Source organism: Lissotriton vulgaris, chromosome 1_2 (assembly GCF_964263255.1).
Source record: "Lissotriton vulgaris chromosome 1_2, aLisVul1.2, whole genome shotgun sequence".
Lineage (NCBI taxonomy): Eukaryota > Metazoa > Chordata > Amphibia > Caudata > Salamandridae > Lissotriton > Lissotriton vulgaris.
The window spans coordinates 158,712,922-158,728,128 of record NC_141686.1 but is presented as its reverse complement, the minus strand read 5'-3'; the positions used below and the strand labels follow the sequence as shown (position 1 = coordinate 158,728,128).

General features: G+C 46.9%; 1 protein-coding gene across 7 annotated transcripts in view; it reads right to left on the bottom strand.

Moving 5' to 3' along the window:
* PRDM4 (PR/SET domain 4) overlaps positions 1–15,207 on the bottom strand; it is a 209,032-nt gene that overhangs the window by 112,629 nt on the left and 81,196 nt on the right. For all 7 annotated transcript variants that reach the window (XM_086953018.1, XM_086953021.1, XM_086953020.1 and 4 more), the window contains one exon: positions 1,935–2,053. In XM_086953018.1, the coding sequence (XP_086809144.1) occupies positions 1,935–2,053 (119 nt within the window). The remainder of the gene's footprint in view (positions 1–1,934; positions 2,054–15,207) is intronic.

The following is a 15,207-nucleotide window of genomic DNA, read 5'->3' as shown; positions in this document are numbered from 1 at the left end:
TGACGCCTCGTCAGGGGTAGTAAGCGCTATATAAATGCAATTACAATACAATATATATACACAAAACGAACTTTATACCACGGAGGTTGGTGCCAATCCAGAGAAGCAGGAGGGAGGAGGAGGCAGCCCCAGAGGAAGCGAAGACCAGCTGTTAAAAATAACATGTGCTGTCCCGAAAGTGAAAGAGGACCGCAGGGCAGCTGGAGCATGGGGATCTCTTGTCTTTATGGGGCCATGTGTTTCTAAACACATGGCCTCATAAAGAGAAGAAAGTGCTTTGCGACAGCAGCAAAGCAGGCAACCCAGTCCGGCTCAGAGGCCATCTGAGGCCAAAGGGCGTCAACCAAAAACCCTAATTTCCAATGGCAGACCACCTATTAGCATAAACGGTGACGCCAGCGAATGGAAATGAGGGGCGGGGCTTAAAGCCCTTTTCTGAAAATCCTCATTCACAATAAATCTCGCCGAGGCTTTGCGCTTCCATGCCACGTGAGACCTGAAATGGGAGCATCAGCCTAAAAAAAAAAAAGTGTAAATATCTAAGGATTCCACAGCCTTTGTCAGTGTCTAAAAATTCCCTGGAGATGTAAAGGATTCACCCTTAGCATCTGTGTTAGGGATGTCAATATCCTTAGTTGCCTTTCTTTCTTCAGCCGTGCAGAACTGGATAGCCTAAACAGAATTTTTATTTAAATCAAAATCTATTAGGAAGCGCTCTTCAGGTAAGAGCCAGTACTGGTTCAAGCCTCAACAACGGAATCTGAATCCAAAAAGCCAAGCTATCAAGAAACTAGTTTGACACTGAAAGGCTATTACAATGGCCATGATGTTTCCCATCTGTATTCTAAAATGCAAGAAAAACATGGTGGGATTTCTTCTTTTCAACAAGACATTGGCAAGTTCAGATATCTTTACTGGTCGCTGGTGGTGCAGGAGTTAAAGACCAGGAAGAAAAGGCTTTCAAAGAGCTATAATACACATTATAAAGTAAGGAACTAGGTATCTGAACATTAGTCATGTAGACTAGAGGGCCCATGAAGTGTTAAAGTGAGAAGTTCGACTGAAACATTTGGGACTTTGACGCAAGTTAAGCAATAACGGTTTTATATTCAAAGAAAACTGAAGGATTGGAGTTCTAAGCTTCCTCTCTGAAAAGCCAAAAGGGAGCTCAGGGAACATAGGCATAAACAAATGGAAGCAATATACTTCTTCTCAGAATAAAAATGTGTACAGCTTCATAAGCAGAAGTCACTAAGAGCTGGGTCCATTGTTACCAAGGCAAACCGAAACCACTTTTTTTCTCATTCAGCACCCTAAGTAGCAGTGCGTGGTACTGGTATACATCTTGGCACCAAAGCAAACAAGGAGATGGACGGAACGTTGAAACGTTTCAGACACTCACCACCCAGTCACAGATCTAGGTTGAATCCATTATCGGTCTTTAGTTCACTTCGCCACCCCAGTTCAGACCCAGCTATATGCAAATCAGTCTTGACCCTGTGCCTCATGGGAACAGTCCAGACCGAATTGCCAAGCCAGGTCTTCCCCAAAGAGGAATCCACTTCTTACACTTAAATATACTTTAAAGTTTTGCCAAACTCACCCACAGCAACACAAATTTTTATCACACCATCCATCATCTATAAAAGTGCGTTTGTGCTTTGCTTACCCCAAAGCCCAACTCTTTCCTCTGCCGGGACATGAGCACTCATTTGTCATGTGGTCCCTTGATACAAGTGTCTTAGATTAACTGTTCCAATTACTTCAATGAGAAGCCCGTTTAAACGATAAGCATCCCTAGGAACGCAACATACAACTCGCTCTGCTCTGCCTCTGTCCAGGAAATCCACTTCTGAACATAAGCAAACAGCTACACTCACTCTTAACAAAATGCATTTTTTTTTGTTTAAGTAACCTTAATAAAATGAGATTACCTTCCAAATGTGGCTCGCTGACTTATCCGTCCAGCCCTGGATATCCAATGACTGACTCTCCCGTCCAACAAGGGGCCCGAAGCAAGTCCTAGCTGGAATTATCTCTTCTGCCCAGACACCTTCAAGGAGAATTAAATCAACAATTCATGATGTGGCACTCAATAAGAGATAAGAATGTCACTCAGGTTCAAGTGGCAAAGGACAAGGTGGGCAGTACCAAGGCAAATGGGTGAGGAGGAGCACGAAAATTTGTGGGAGAAATCAGCTTTGGAAAAGGGTGAAGTACGCAGAGGGACATGTCGGATTACTACAGGTAAGAGTATGATGATTGCATGTGGGATGGGCAGCTGACATACAGAGATTTTGAAAAGTCTGTTAATATCTGACAAAAGTTGGTAATCAAATTATGGGAATCAGTTAAGGATCGACTAAAGGAGCTCCACTGGTTGCCGGTGCACAAGAGAATTATTTTTAAATCACAGTGCTTGGCTTTCAAGGCATTGCAGGGAAAAGGACCCCTTTTCCTCAGAACACACCTAAAGAAATATGTACCAGCTAGAAATTTAAGATCAGCTCAATCCCATCTATTAGTAGTACAAAGGTATAAGCAGTTGCTCGGGGGGGGAAAAAGTTTAATAGTAGGGACAGCTAAGGTGTGGAACTCTCTCCAGATTAAAAATAGCAACTTATTGATGAAGTTCAGAGGCCAATTGAAGACCTGGCTATTTAAAAACTAATCCTTCATCTCGTATGGCATCAGTCGGTTACTGAGTTTTCTTTAGATAAGGTTAGCGCCAAGACGCCCTAGGGCATACGTCGCGCTCTATAAAACACAAAATAAAATAAAATAAAACCCATTCCAGCATGCAGGATAAACTGTAAGAATGGATACAGGTGAAAAGCCTCTCTGAAGTTCCAAATAGAAAACAGAAAGGCAGTTGATCAGTATGAACTTGCAGAAAATATTTACTACACATTGTTCAATAAGCCTGGCAACTTGGCAAAGGAGGAAGAAAAAAAACTATATATATCCTTTGTTTGTATCTTCCATAGATTTCATTGCTTGAATATTACCCACCATGAAGCAGCGAAACCTCTGTACAACAGCATTAAATAGCGCTCTTTATACTGCAGAAACAATAACAATTACACAGACTACATACAGTAAGTCCACATCATTATGTGAACTGAACTCTGACCTACGAAGTGGTGAGACAGAGGACCCTTCTTCCCGGAGGCTTAGACTGAAGATTTTCATAGTTTGTATTGTGTTAAGGACATAAATATGCCTCAGCTTTAAGGTAGCGAGGGTTGCATGTGAATCAAAGAAAGATAGCAACACTGGAACACTATAATGACAAGTAGGCAACTTTTCTTTTCCAGCACTGCATTTTTGGTAAATTTGCTTGCTTGATAACAGTTTAGCAAAAAGGTCCAAAGACGTAGTGGGTAGGGGTATAGGCTTACTTTAAAAAAAAAACAAAAGTTTTATCAGCATTGCTTGTCACGCAGAAATCCCCACCTTCGAGCGTATATCAAAGCAGTATGGCTTGGAAAGTGTTGCTACTCTGCAAATGTCTGATATGTATTCCTGCAAATACCGCTGTCGGGCCTGCCACATCCCCTGGTGGAATGAGTCTTAACATTGTCCGGTAATAGCATTACCACTGTATATGCAAGAGGAGGAAGGAAAGAAACTCCATCCAGAAATTCCTTATTCTGACAAGGATTTATCTTTGTTAGATTGCTCAAAGCTACAACAAGGTGATCAGGTTTAGGTAAAGCTTTCTTTCTATCCAAGTTGAATGAGTGTCAGAGAGGAGGCACAGTGGGGGTTAAATCGCTGTCTGGGCTCTTGGGCGGCTGCACGTGGGGGCTGACATGCGGCGGGGGCAGGCACCTACAATGTGCCTCGTGCCCCCTCTGAGTTACCCCTCCGCCGGCTGCTGCACTTGCGGGGCTCTCCCTACTCATGGGAGCCCCGCCAGGTCCCCGTTTCTTGTTATCGTATCTTTGTCCCAGCAGAGGGAAGAGGAATTTTTCTAGAAACGCTGCTGCCTGTTGTAGGGGCACAGCCTGCGAAGGCCCAGGAGCCGATCACCGGGGGGTTAGGGGTAGGGGGGGCTCGAAGCAGAGACGGATGCGGGTCACACTGAGTGCAACCCGAGCACGCACCCCGACACCCACTTACCCTGACACCCTTGCTCCCTGACAGCCAACGACTTTATGACTAAGGCACAGAAGAAAAATCCCCTCCGCTGAATCAATTCTGGAAATAGACTGGAGGAGGAGGTTTCCTGCCCACGAGTCAGCCACACAACACGTCCTTGCCTCAGACGCGCCTTAGTGCATGGCTCCAAGTGCTAGACAGGAGGCCTGCTGCGCCACTGCAGAGCTCACCTGGGCAAGTCTGCATTTCATCCTGAGACGTGAGATCCCCTGCTGCACCTCATCCTGTGCTTCAGAAACTCCCAGGGGGATGCGCAGCAGAAGACGCCGGGACCGTCCTTTTCAGACTGGGGGCGTGTTTTTGTTGACTGTTGTTTACATCAAAGAATGTAAGAAAGAAAGTCAAAAACAGGCCCCCCAATCTGAAAAGGACAGGGCTTAGATAGAAAGAAGAACATCACTAGGACCTCTTCTCCAATGGCTGGCTTCCGTTTAGGAGGCCAGCCAATGGTGAAGAGGGGGGTGGCTTAACCTTGTTAGTGATGTTCTCTCTACCCCATTAAGTCTCGCCAGCAAGACTGCGTATGTGCGCAGTCTTTCGCAGGAGGAGACCTAAAAACTGTGTTTTGATCAAAAAAAGTAATCAAAAGTAATCCAAAAGTAATTAGAACTGTAATTGAATCTTTGCACAAACCTGAAACAAAATTCATTCTAATCCAGCTTGCTTGTTGATCAATCTGTCTGGAAAAGTAACAATTTATTTACCTGTACCAAGTCCTGCTTGGTTCTAAGAATAAAATACAACAAATAAATATTTTTAATACAAACAATTGGTCGGAGTTCAGTCTTTGAGTGTGTGACACCATTTCTTGTCTGAGTGTGTACAATAAATGCTTAACACTAACCTCTGATAAAGCCTTAGCGCTCGCCCATACCAACCCAAACAGAGAGTAAGGTATTATCTACTTTTATCTCTGTAAAGCATTTTGAGATCCACTGGACTCTGTGCACACTAACTTGGTATAGTATATACATTGCCAGCTTCCTACAACTACCACACACCACTTCAATGTAAAGCACTCAACAACTCACACAGTACTTGATTACAAATTTAAGATACACAACACTAGCAACTATCCAACACGATTCCAACACACTCTACCCAGATACACCCACCTAGACTCTACACCACTCTACATCACTCCACACTGAATAAATCTACACCACAATGCACAAAAAACTTCTAATTAGGACACGATTAAATACAACAAATCCCACTTAAAACAATACAAAAAGCCAGAGAATACTGCTTTTTACATATTAAAGTTAATCTGATTACAACAGCCCTATAACAACAGATTTCATTCACAAATTCACAACGTACTTCACTTAATCATCAAAACATTAAAAAAAACTATTTTATTAACACAAAGAAGCAATCTACACTTATTATTCACACAACTACTGTAGAACAGAAAAACAAAACAGAAGCTCTAGCAAACGCGAGACCTACTTGCTTTGCCAATGCTGGTTTACTGTGCAATCTAAAACACATCTGTTTGGGAAAACGGTGTCCTAATTTTCAAACAAACTATACAACTGCACGTTTATTCGCAGCTTCAAACAATGTCTCTTCATACTGCACTACCAATGCCTGAGCTGCGGTCCCTCCCCATTAATCATAAAATAAGTTCAAGTTCGGGCATTTGTATAGCGCACTACTCACCCAGAGAGTCTCAAGGCGCTAAGGGAAGGGGTTCATTATTTGTCGAATAGCCAGGTTTTAAGTTCTTTTCTGAAGGAGATGTGGTTCTGAGTAAGGCGGAGATGGGTGGGGAGTGAGTTCCAGGTCTTGGCAGCCAGGAAGGAGAAGGATCTGCCACCAATGGTGGATTTCCGGATGCGCGGGACTGCGGCGAGGGCTTGATTGGACGATCTTAGTTGGCGGGTGGGTTTGTAGAAGGACAGTCGGGTGTTGAGGCATTCGGGTCCTAGATTGTAGAGGGCCTTGTGTGCGTGGGTGAGGAGGCGGAAAGTAATTCTTTTGTTGACGGGAAGCCAGTGGAGGTCTTTTAGATGTCCGGTGATGTGATCTTGGCGCGGTATGTCTAATATGAGTCTCGCTGACACGTTTTGGATGCGCTGGAGTTTTTTCTGTAATTTTGTTGTGATTCCGGCGTAAAGTGTGTTACCATAATCCAGTCGACTCGTGACCAGTGCATGGGTGACAGTCTCTAGTCTCGAGGGGGATCCAGCGGAAGATCTTTTTGAGAATACGAAGTACGTTGAAGCAGGAGGACGAGACGGCGTTGACTTGTCTGGACATCGAGAGAGAGGACTCTAGGATGAAGCCAAGGTTACGTGCATGGTCTGTGGGTGTGGGTGCTGTGCCCAGGGCGGAAGGCCACCAAGAGTCATCCCAAGCTGAGGGGGAAGATCCTAGGATGAGCACCTCCGTTTTGTCTGAGTTGAGTTTTAGACGGCTCTGTTTCATCCAATCGGCTACTTCTTTCATGCCTTAGTGAAGATTGGTTTTGGCGGTGTTGGGGTCTTTGGTGAGGGAAAGGATTAGCTAGGTGTCGTCGGCGTAAGAGATGATGTTGAGGTTGTGTTGACGCGCGATGGAGGCGAGAGGACTCATGTAGACGTTGAAGACGGTGGGACTGAGTGAGGATCCTTGAGGTACGCCGCAGATGACTTCGGTGGCCTCTGAGTAGAATGGGGGAAGTCTGACTCTTTGAGATCTCCCAGCGAGGAATGAGATGATCCAGTCCAAGGCTTTTCCTTGTATGCCGATGTTGCTGAGGCGATGAATAAGGGTGCTGTGGCAGACTGTGTCGAAAGCGGCGGAAAGGTCAAGTAGGATGAGGGCCACTGTTTCTCCGTTGTCCAGGAGTGCTCGGATGTCGTCGGTCGCTGCAATGAGGGCGGTTTCGGTGCTGTGCTTGGCTCGAAACCCGGATTGAGATGGATCAAGGGAGTTGTTGGATTCAAGGAAGGCGGCGAGCTGGCTGTTGACGGCTTTCTCGATGACTTTGGCCGGGAAAGGGAGGAGGGATATGGGTCGGTAGTTTTTCAGTTCTGAGGGGTCTGCTGTGGGTTTCTTCAGAAGGGCGCGGAGTTCGGCGTGTTTCCAGCTTTCTGGAAAGGTGGTAGAGTTGAAAGAGCAGTTGATGACATCGCGGAGTTGGGGTGCGATGATGGAGTCCACTTTGTTGAAGATGTGGTGGGGACAGGGGTCAGAAGGCGAGCCAGAGTGGATTTAGTTCATGAGGCGAATGGTGTCTTCAGTGGTGATTGGGTTCCAGGCGCTGAGGTAGTTAGTTGGAGGAGTAGGATCTGAAGGGGGAGGGGCGGGTTGATCGCTGGGAGAATTCTCGAAGCTGTTGTGGATGTCGGCAATTTTGTTGTAGAAAAAGGAGGATAGCGCATCGCAGAGGTCTTGGGAGGGAGTGATGTCGTTAGATGGTGGGGTTGGTGAATTCTTTGACGATATTGAAGAGTTCCTTGCTGTTATGAGTGTTGTTGTCGAGACGATCCTTGAATGCTGATTTCTTGGCGGATCGAATCAGTTGGTGGTGTTTGCGGGTGGCTGTCTTGAGGGAGGCCATGTTGTCTGAGGTTGGGTTTTTCCTCCAATTCTTCTCCATGGTGCGGCATAGCTTCTTGGATTTTTTAAGTGCATCATTGAACCAGGGAGCCTTTTTGTTGGCTGATTTCATCTGGTGCTTTTTCAGGGGTGCTAATTCGTCCGCACTGTGGGTAATCCATTGCTTGAGGTTGGTGGCTGCTTGGTCTGGGTCCATTGAGAAGATGGGAGGGTTTTGATTGAGTGATGTGAAGAGTTGGTCGGTGGTGATTTTGTTCCAGTTTCTCCGGGGAATAGGTTGTGGACGGTTGTGGGTCAGGGTGGTTTTGTAGCTGAAGTGAACACAGCAGTGATCCGTCCAGTGGAGAGCTGTAGTGCGATCGAAGGAGATGTGCTTGCTGGAGGTGAAGATTGGGTCGAACGTGTGTCCGGCTGAGTGAGTGGGGGTGTCAACAAGTTGTTTGAGTCCGAGATTGGCCAGGTTGTCCAGAAGGGTGGTGGTGTTGCTGTCGTGTTTGTTTTTAAGGTGGTAGTTGAGGTCTCCTAGAAGAATGTAGTTCTCGGAGGCGAGGGCGTGTGGGCTGACGAAGTCCGTGATGTCATCGCTGAATTGAGTGCAGGTGCCTGGAGGCCTGTAAATGAGGGTGCCTCTAAGTGTGGTCTTGGGGTCCGTGTGGATCTGGAAGTGGAGATGTTCGGCGGTTGTAAGATTGTCGTCGGAGCTAGTTGTGATTTTGATGGTGTTTTTGTGGACGATGGCGATGCCTCCTCCTGTTTGATTTGTGCGGTCTTTTCGGATAATCTTGTAAGCGTCAGGTATGGCTATGGCGATGTCGGGAGCTGAGGATGTGTTCATCCATGTTTCGGTAAGGAAGGCGATGTCATGTGACGCAGTGTCGAATAGGTCCCAGAGTTCTATTGCGTGTCTGTGGACCGAGCGGGTGTTGAGCAGGATGCAATTTAGGCCGTTAGAGTCGGAGTTGTGTTTGGAGGACGTGGATTTGGTGAGTGTTCTGAAGCAGTTGAACTTGCAGGGGAGGCAGGCGAATGGGCCATGGGTACGTCCTGGAGTGGCTTCGCAGCATAGTGGTGTACGTCCGGGGTTGAGGGCGAGGAGAGTAGCGGCATCATATGTGATTCTAGAGGGTTGGGAGCGGCGGGGACCAGGGGGGTCTGGCGCTGGGCGCGGTCCAGGCGCGGACGGGCGTAGATGGGCTTACCTTTGGCGCGCATGGGGCGCATCCGCTGCGCGTGAACGCTGCGTGCAAAAGCATCTGTCATATATGGATGGTGGGGGGGGGGGGGGAGGGGCGAGGGAGGATCAGCTGGGAGGCGGGATCGGGTCTTAGAGGACGGGCTCCGAGGCACAACAACAACAACAAAATGGCGCGATGTTCCAACTCAGTCAAATGGGGTCAATGCCACAACAGCGCGTATTCTATCTGCCCTGCGCACAACAATGTAAATAGTGATTGCTAAAAATAGTGAGAGTAGGGAAATCGTCAGCAGCGGCTCCAAACACTCTGCAAAGATTCTAAATGGTAAAGCGCTATTACACGTGGCAGCTGGCAGGCAGGCACTATTAGATCAGAGCACTCGATGAGGCAAAAGAGAGGTGAGGCGTAGAGACAAGCGGCAGCTAGAGGAGTACAAAGCGCGGTAATTAATTAAATTATAAACGCTCTAGCGTTATGTCAAGCGGCAGCTAAAGGAATACACAAGCGCGATGATTAATTATTTAAACACGCTCTAGCGTTGTGTCAAGCGGCAGCTAAAGGAATACACAAGCGCGATAATTAATTAATTAAATGCGCTCTAGCGTTATGCAGGCAGCAGTTAGCGGGAGGCAGGGCCGGTAACAGGTATTCACCAGCCGGCGAACGGCTAAGATTTCATAATGCATTATCAGCAGTTAAAATGTTTTTCGGGGAGTAAAAAACAGAGCTGCAAAAAGAGGCTAGATTGCTGGCGTTAAGGTTTGATTTGAAAGCTGAGATCAACGCATATACGGTTATGTTGCTAAACAAAGGAAGGTGTTGGATGACTTTAAAAGAACCTTAGCCGAATCTCACCAGTTGCTGAACTGAACCTAGAGTGAATTACAAAACTGCACTGGAATAAATAATACATCATGCTAAAAAGCCTTGTGAAAATAATTAATCTACCACTTCTCGAGTCCGGTGCTGTTTAAGTAGAGTTTTTGCCTATATCATGTGGCCACTTGCTGCTTATTGAGTAAATGGAAGGAAGTGCTTGCGCCAAGCCTTCAGAACCATTTAATTACTGTGGGTAGAAGTCCATTCCATCTTCTTTTAGCTTTCCTAAACCACTACAACTCACAGCTTGCTCCTGTGGTGTGTGCTTCCAACGGATCAATGCTACAGTGATTGCCAGCACTTAAGAATCAATTTTTCTTGGGACTAGAGGGAATATACTATTTAGGAAAGGAGCCCCCCTAGAGACAATACTTTGTAGGTGTTGGAATGAGGGGGAAATAAACAAAGATAATAGACAACCTCCCACGTGACCTCAATTACTTCAATAGAGGGAATATATACTTCCTTGCGTAATGCTAGCATATGGGATAGAGCTAATTGATCAGAAGAGGGTTCTTTTGCCCAGAGGATTGGGGTAAAGGCTCTGAGGCCAACATGTTATTTGAGAGAAGTTGCTGATCACTGCACAGAGCTACAGGGCAAATTAAAAGCCTAAGCAAGTACATAGACACAGCTCCTAAACTGACTGGACAACGCCAAAAAAGAAAGATACTAAGCAGGCTTGTTGTGAACAGAAACCATTTTGTAACCAGGTCGATCGCTGCCTAGGGATGGGGCAGGAGATACCATTAGCTTATGTCCAATAGATAGACAAATAAGGCAGGAGGCAAAATTAGAAGACGCACATTAATTAGAAGCCGAACAGGATTGGGAACATTCGCTTTGTTGGCCAAAAAAAAGGAAGATGGTTTCCTGCATGGATTGGATTATGTCGCCTTGGATAGAAGAGGATCTTTTATTTATTTAATACCATCATTAGGAACAGGACTTACAGTGACACAGTAATGGTGAAAACCATAGTGCACCAGGAGAAAGGTCTGCATTAAAGTTTTCTGTCTAATGGTACAAGATGTCCCAGCTGTTCAAGTTCTGGTTGACATCTAACTTGATGCTTAGGTAAGCTGGCAACACAATTCAAAAAACACACATTTACCTCTCTACTGGCAAGTGAAATAATGCATCTTGTGTGCAAACAGTAGTTAGGAATTCTAATTGGTAAAGAGACAGGCTCTCCATGGAAATGAAAATTAGAAATCATAATTAACTTATACATTTTGCACATAAAAGTCACAAGGACCCTGCCTCGCTCTCCTTGCTCCTGCTCTCCTATGCCTCGGTCCTTCTTGACTGTTCTCTCACAATCTTTTCTCACACCCGCTGCCTTTATTGGTGCCTCTTTCACAGTTTGTGCAACATTTCTTTACTGATTTGTCCCTCTCGACTCCCTCGCACACTTTCTCACTCTCAACCTTTATTTGTGCCTCTTTCACTTTTCAATATGTAACTCTGCGCCTCTCTGCTTTTTCCCTGCCACAGCACCCTCCCGCTCTTTCCCCCCGCCTTGTACCTGCTCTCCATGTCCCCTTCCCGTCCTCTGTTAGCCCAGCTCAACATCCCCTGCGCTCCTTCCCTCATGCTTCTCCCCGGACCTACTTAATGGCAGCTGCTGTCACTGGCCTGCCAAAGGCAAGTCCGACTATGCCTAATCTGCATCCAGAGCTACAACCCATGGTCTAACAGACAGCCACAGCTACACTGCCAGTCACCTCTGCATGCTCAACCCTAGCTGCAATAACCGCTGCTTTCTTGCCACACCTCACTCCACAGTTGGAACTTGCATTTTATCTGCGATATCCCCCTCCTCAAAAGTCTCTACATGCTCCTCATTCCCAACACCCCCACCTCCCTTGCATGCTTCTTAGCACACACTCACTTACTAAATGTGCCAGAGATTTGGAACCTCACCGAAACACGCCCCCCCAGACAGCCTCTTCCTCACTGAAACCTGGCTCACCCAAGCATCATCATCTGTTATCACCATAGCCATACAGACGGGCTACAAATTAGCGTGCCAAGACAGACGCCAAAACCCAGGAGGAGGAATACCATAATCCACAAGGACACGATTCACTGCATCTCGTCCAGACACAAGAACATGCCGTTCATGGAACACATGCATTTTAAACTTCTAACAAACAGAACACTCACCATCAGAGGAACCCTCACATACAAACGAGCTGGGCCATGCACCACTTTCTGCAACCTCATCACAGACTTTGTATGTATAGGCATTTATATAGCGCACTACTTACCCGTAGGGTCCCAAGGCGCTTTGACCGCTGCGAAACCCTTCCTGGCTTCCCTGAGAGATGGTCCCTTAATGGGTATCTCCAGGGTGAGACCAGGCATCCCCGGCGGTCTGGTGGGGCCGTTAGTGAAGATGAGGCAAGCTAATGCCCAGAGTTGCCGAGTGTGATCGCTGATCAGAGTGGGCACCGAGGCGAGAGAATTATCGAGTCCGCTGACCCTGGTCCAGAAACCTACCGCGCCGGGAATCGAACCCTGGTCCCGGGCCGTCCTCTGCTCTCGGGTCTGCCGCCTCTAACCAGTGAGCCACACTACTTCACTTTGTGGCCTCATTCGCCATCAGCTTTAAGAACTTTATCCTCTCCGGTGACCTCAACCTCCACTGCAATTACCCCATGGACCCCACCTCGGCACCCAGGACCGAAAGCCTGGACAACAAAGGTCTCGCCCAGCTCATCCAGGGTCACACTCACAAAGCAGGACACACCCTGGATCCTGTATTCCCCTCCAGCGACAAAACCAAATTCAGCCACACCACCCTGCTCACCTGGAACACCACTACATTGTTCACTTCATAACACAACACCAGCCCTTGCACCCCTCAAGCACACCATATAAGCAAGCCAGCTGGTACACCACGGCCTCAGAGAATCTAAGCGCTACTGCAAACAGGCAAGAAATTGGAGAGCCAGCCAGGACACCTCCACCAGAATCACCTACAAGGCTGCGCTCAAACACTATCACAACCACCACCAAATCAAAGAAACAGGAAAAAAAGCCCTGGCGCTAAGGATAGAAAGCAACTCCAACAATAGCAAAGAACTCTTCAAAATGGTCAAGAAATGATCCAACCCCGTAGCTGCTCCCAACTCAATCTCACCCTCACAATAACTCTGCAGCAAACTCTCCAACTTCTTCCACAACAGAAATCACAAAGATCTACGGCAACTTCAACACCCAACCCCACCCAGAAGACGCCTTTGTCATACTGCCCAAACTATGTACGAGGACAAGCACCTAACAGATTGGAAGCACTCACCATTGAGGACAGGAATGCAATTATGAAATCAATCCACTTGGGAGCCACCACAGACCCATCCACAAAATCTACAATTTAGGAGGATCCCAATCAGCTCTGCGATCAGGTCAATCATGAACACATCCTTAAAATGTACAACCTTTCTAGTCAACTGCAAGCACACAGAAGTCAATGCCCTCTTGAAAAAAATACATTGGCCGATCCTAGAGAAGTCAGGAACTACCGACCGACCTCACTGCTACCTTTCACTGCCAAGATCATGGAGAGGGCAATCAACAAACAACTCTCCGGCACACAATCAGGCTTCCGAAGCAACCACAGCACAGAAACCCCTCTCATTGTGGCTAACGACTACACCATTCTCGACCGCGGACATACCACAGCCCTTCATCCTGTTTGATCTATCTGAAGTCTTCAACATGGTCTCTCACCACACACTCACCTTAAGGGTGAGGACCACACTGGAATACAAGGATCACCTCTTAAATGGATAGCCTCCTTCCGGGCGGGCAGAACTCTGAATACGGCTCCCACCAAAAACCTCAGAACCCAAGAAGCTCATCTGCGAAGTCCAAAAAGGATATCTCTCAGTCGAATATTCTTCAACATCTACATGGCACCCTTCAGAGGCATTATCAGAACCCATGGAGTCAACATCATATTTTACACCGATGACAAAAGGTCATCTGATCCTTGACTGACAACATCACCAGAAACAACTTCACAAACTGCATGACCAGCGAGGCTGACTGGATAAAAAAGAACTGTCTGCCTAAAGCTCAACACCGACATGACGGTAGTCCTGATTATCAGAAACAAGCGCTCATCATAGGACTTCTCTTGGTGGCTAGGGGGAACTAGGAACCACTGCAATCCCATCAGAACAAGCCAGAAAACTAGGAATCATCGTGGATAATAAACTCACCATGGTATCCCAGATAAACGCAGTCACTACTTCTTGCTTCCTCATCCTTCAAATGCTATGAAAGATCTTCAAGCGGCTACCCCAAAACACCAGACGCAGCGTGACAAGCCCTCATCACAAGAAGGCAAGATTAATGCAGCCCACTCTATGCTAAAATCCCAATTCACCTCACACAGACTGCAGACCATTCAGAACGCTGCTGCAAGACTCCTCCCCCACCTCCCTTGCCTCACCTCAGAGAGCTCCACTGGCTCCCCATATAGAAACACTGCCAATTCCAACTCCTCACCCACGCATTCAAGGCCCTTCACAACATCAGACCTGCCTAACTCAACCACCGCCCACACCTCTAAAAACCCACCAAAAACTGAAATCATCTTCCCTTTCTTTTGCAAATTCAAAGCAGCAGAGCAGGTCACTCTCTTCATCAAGACCTAGAATGGCCATTCCCCAACACGTCAGGACATCGTCCTCACTACTCGACTTCCGTAAGAAGCTGAAGCCGAAGACCAAGCTGTTCAAATAAACCTGCAGATCTCGTCAGACACCACACAACTACTCCTGCTCCAGTGGAGTGGTGTGGCTCACTGGTTAGAGGCGGCAGACCCGAGAGCAGAGGACGGCCCGGGACCAGAGTTCAATTCCCGACACGGCAAGGTCGTGGACCTGGGTCAGCGGACTCGATAATTCTTATCTCGGTGCCTACTCTAACCAGGGATCAAACTCGGCAACTCTGGGCATTAGCTTGCCTCATCTCCACAACGGCCTCCCACATATGCCGGGGATGCCTGGTTTCACCTTGGAGATACCCAGTAGGGACCATCTCACAGGGAAAGCCAGGACGGGTTCCCCAGTGGTCTACTGTGCAGAGATACTCCTTCGGGAGTCGATTTTAGCGCATTACAAACCCACAATTAATTAACCCAGACAACTAATCCTGCATGACCTACACGCATGCTCAGCACTGGATACTCTCACGGGCGGTGACAAGTGTGCTCAGCAAATCAATTATCATAAAAACATAATCACACAATACAATCGATCACCCATACCAATAGATGATAAGATAACTTTCACAGATCCAAAACATTAATGTGACTTAGTTGACAAATTGACTGTATACTTAGTGTTTCTTTAAACAAAGTGTACACTGCTATCACAAAACTGGTGACTCTCAAACTTTCTCA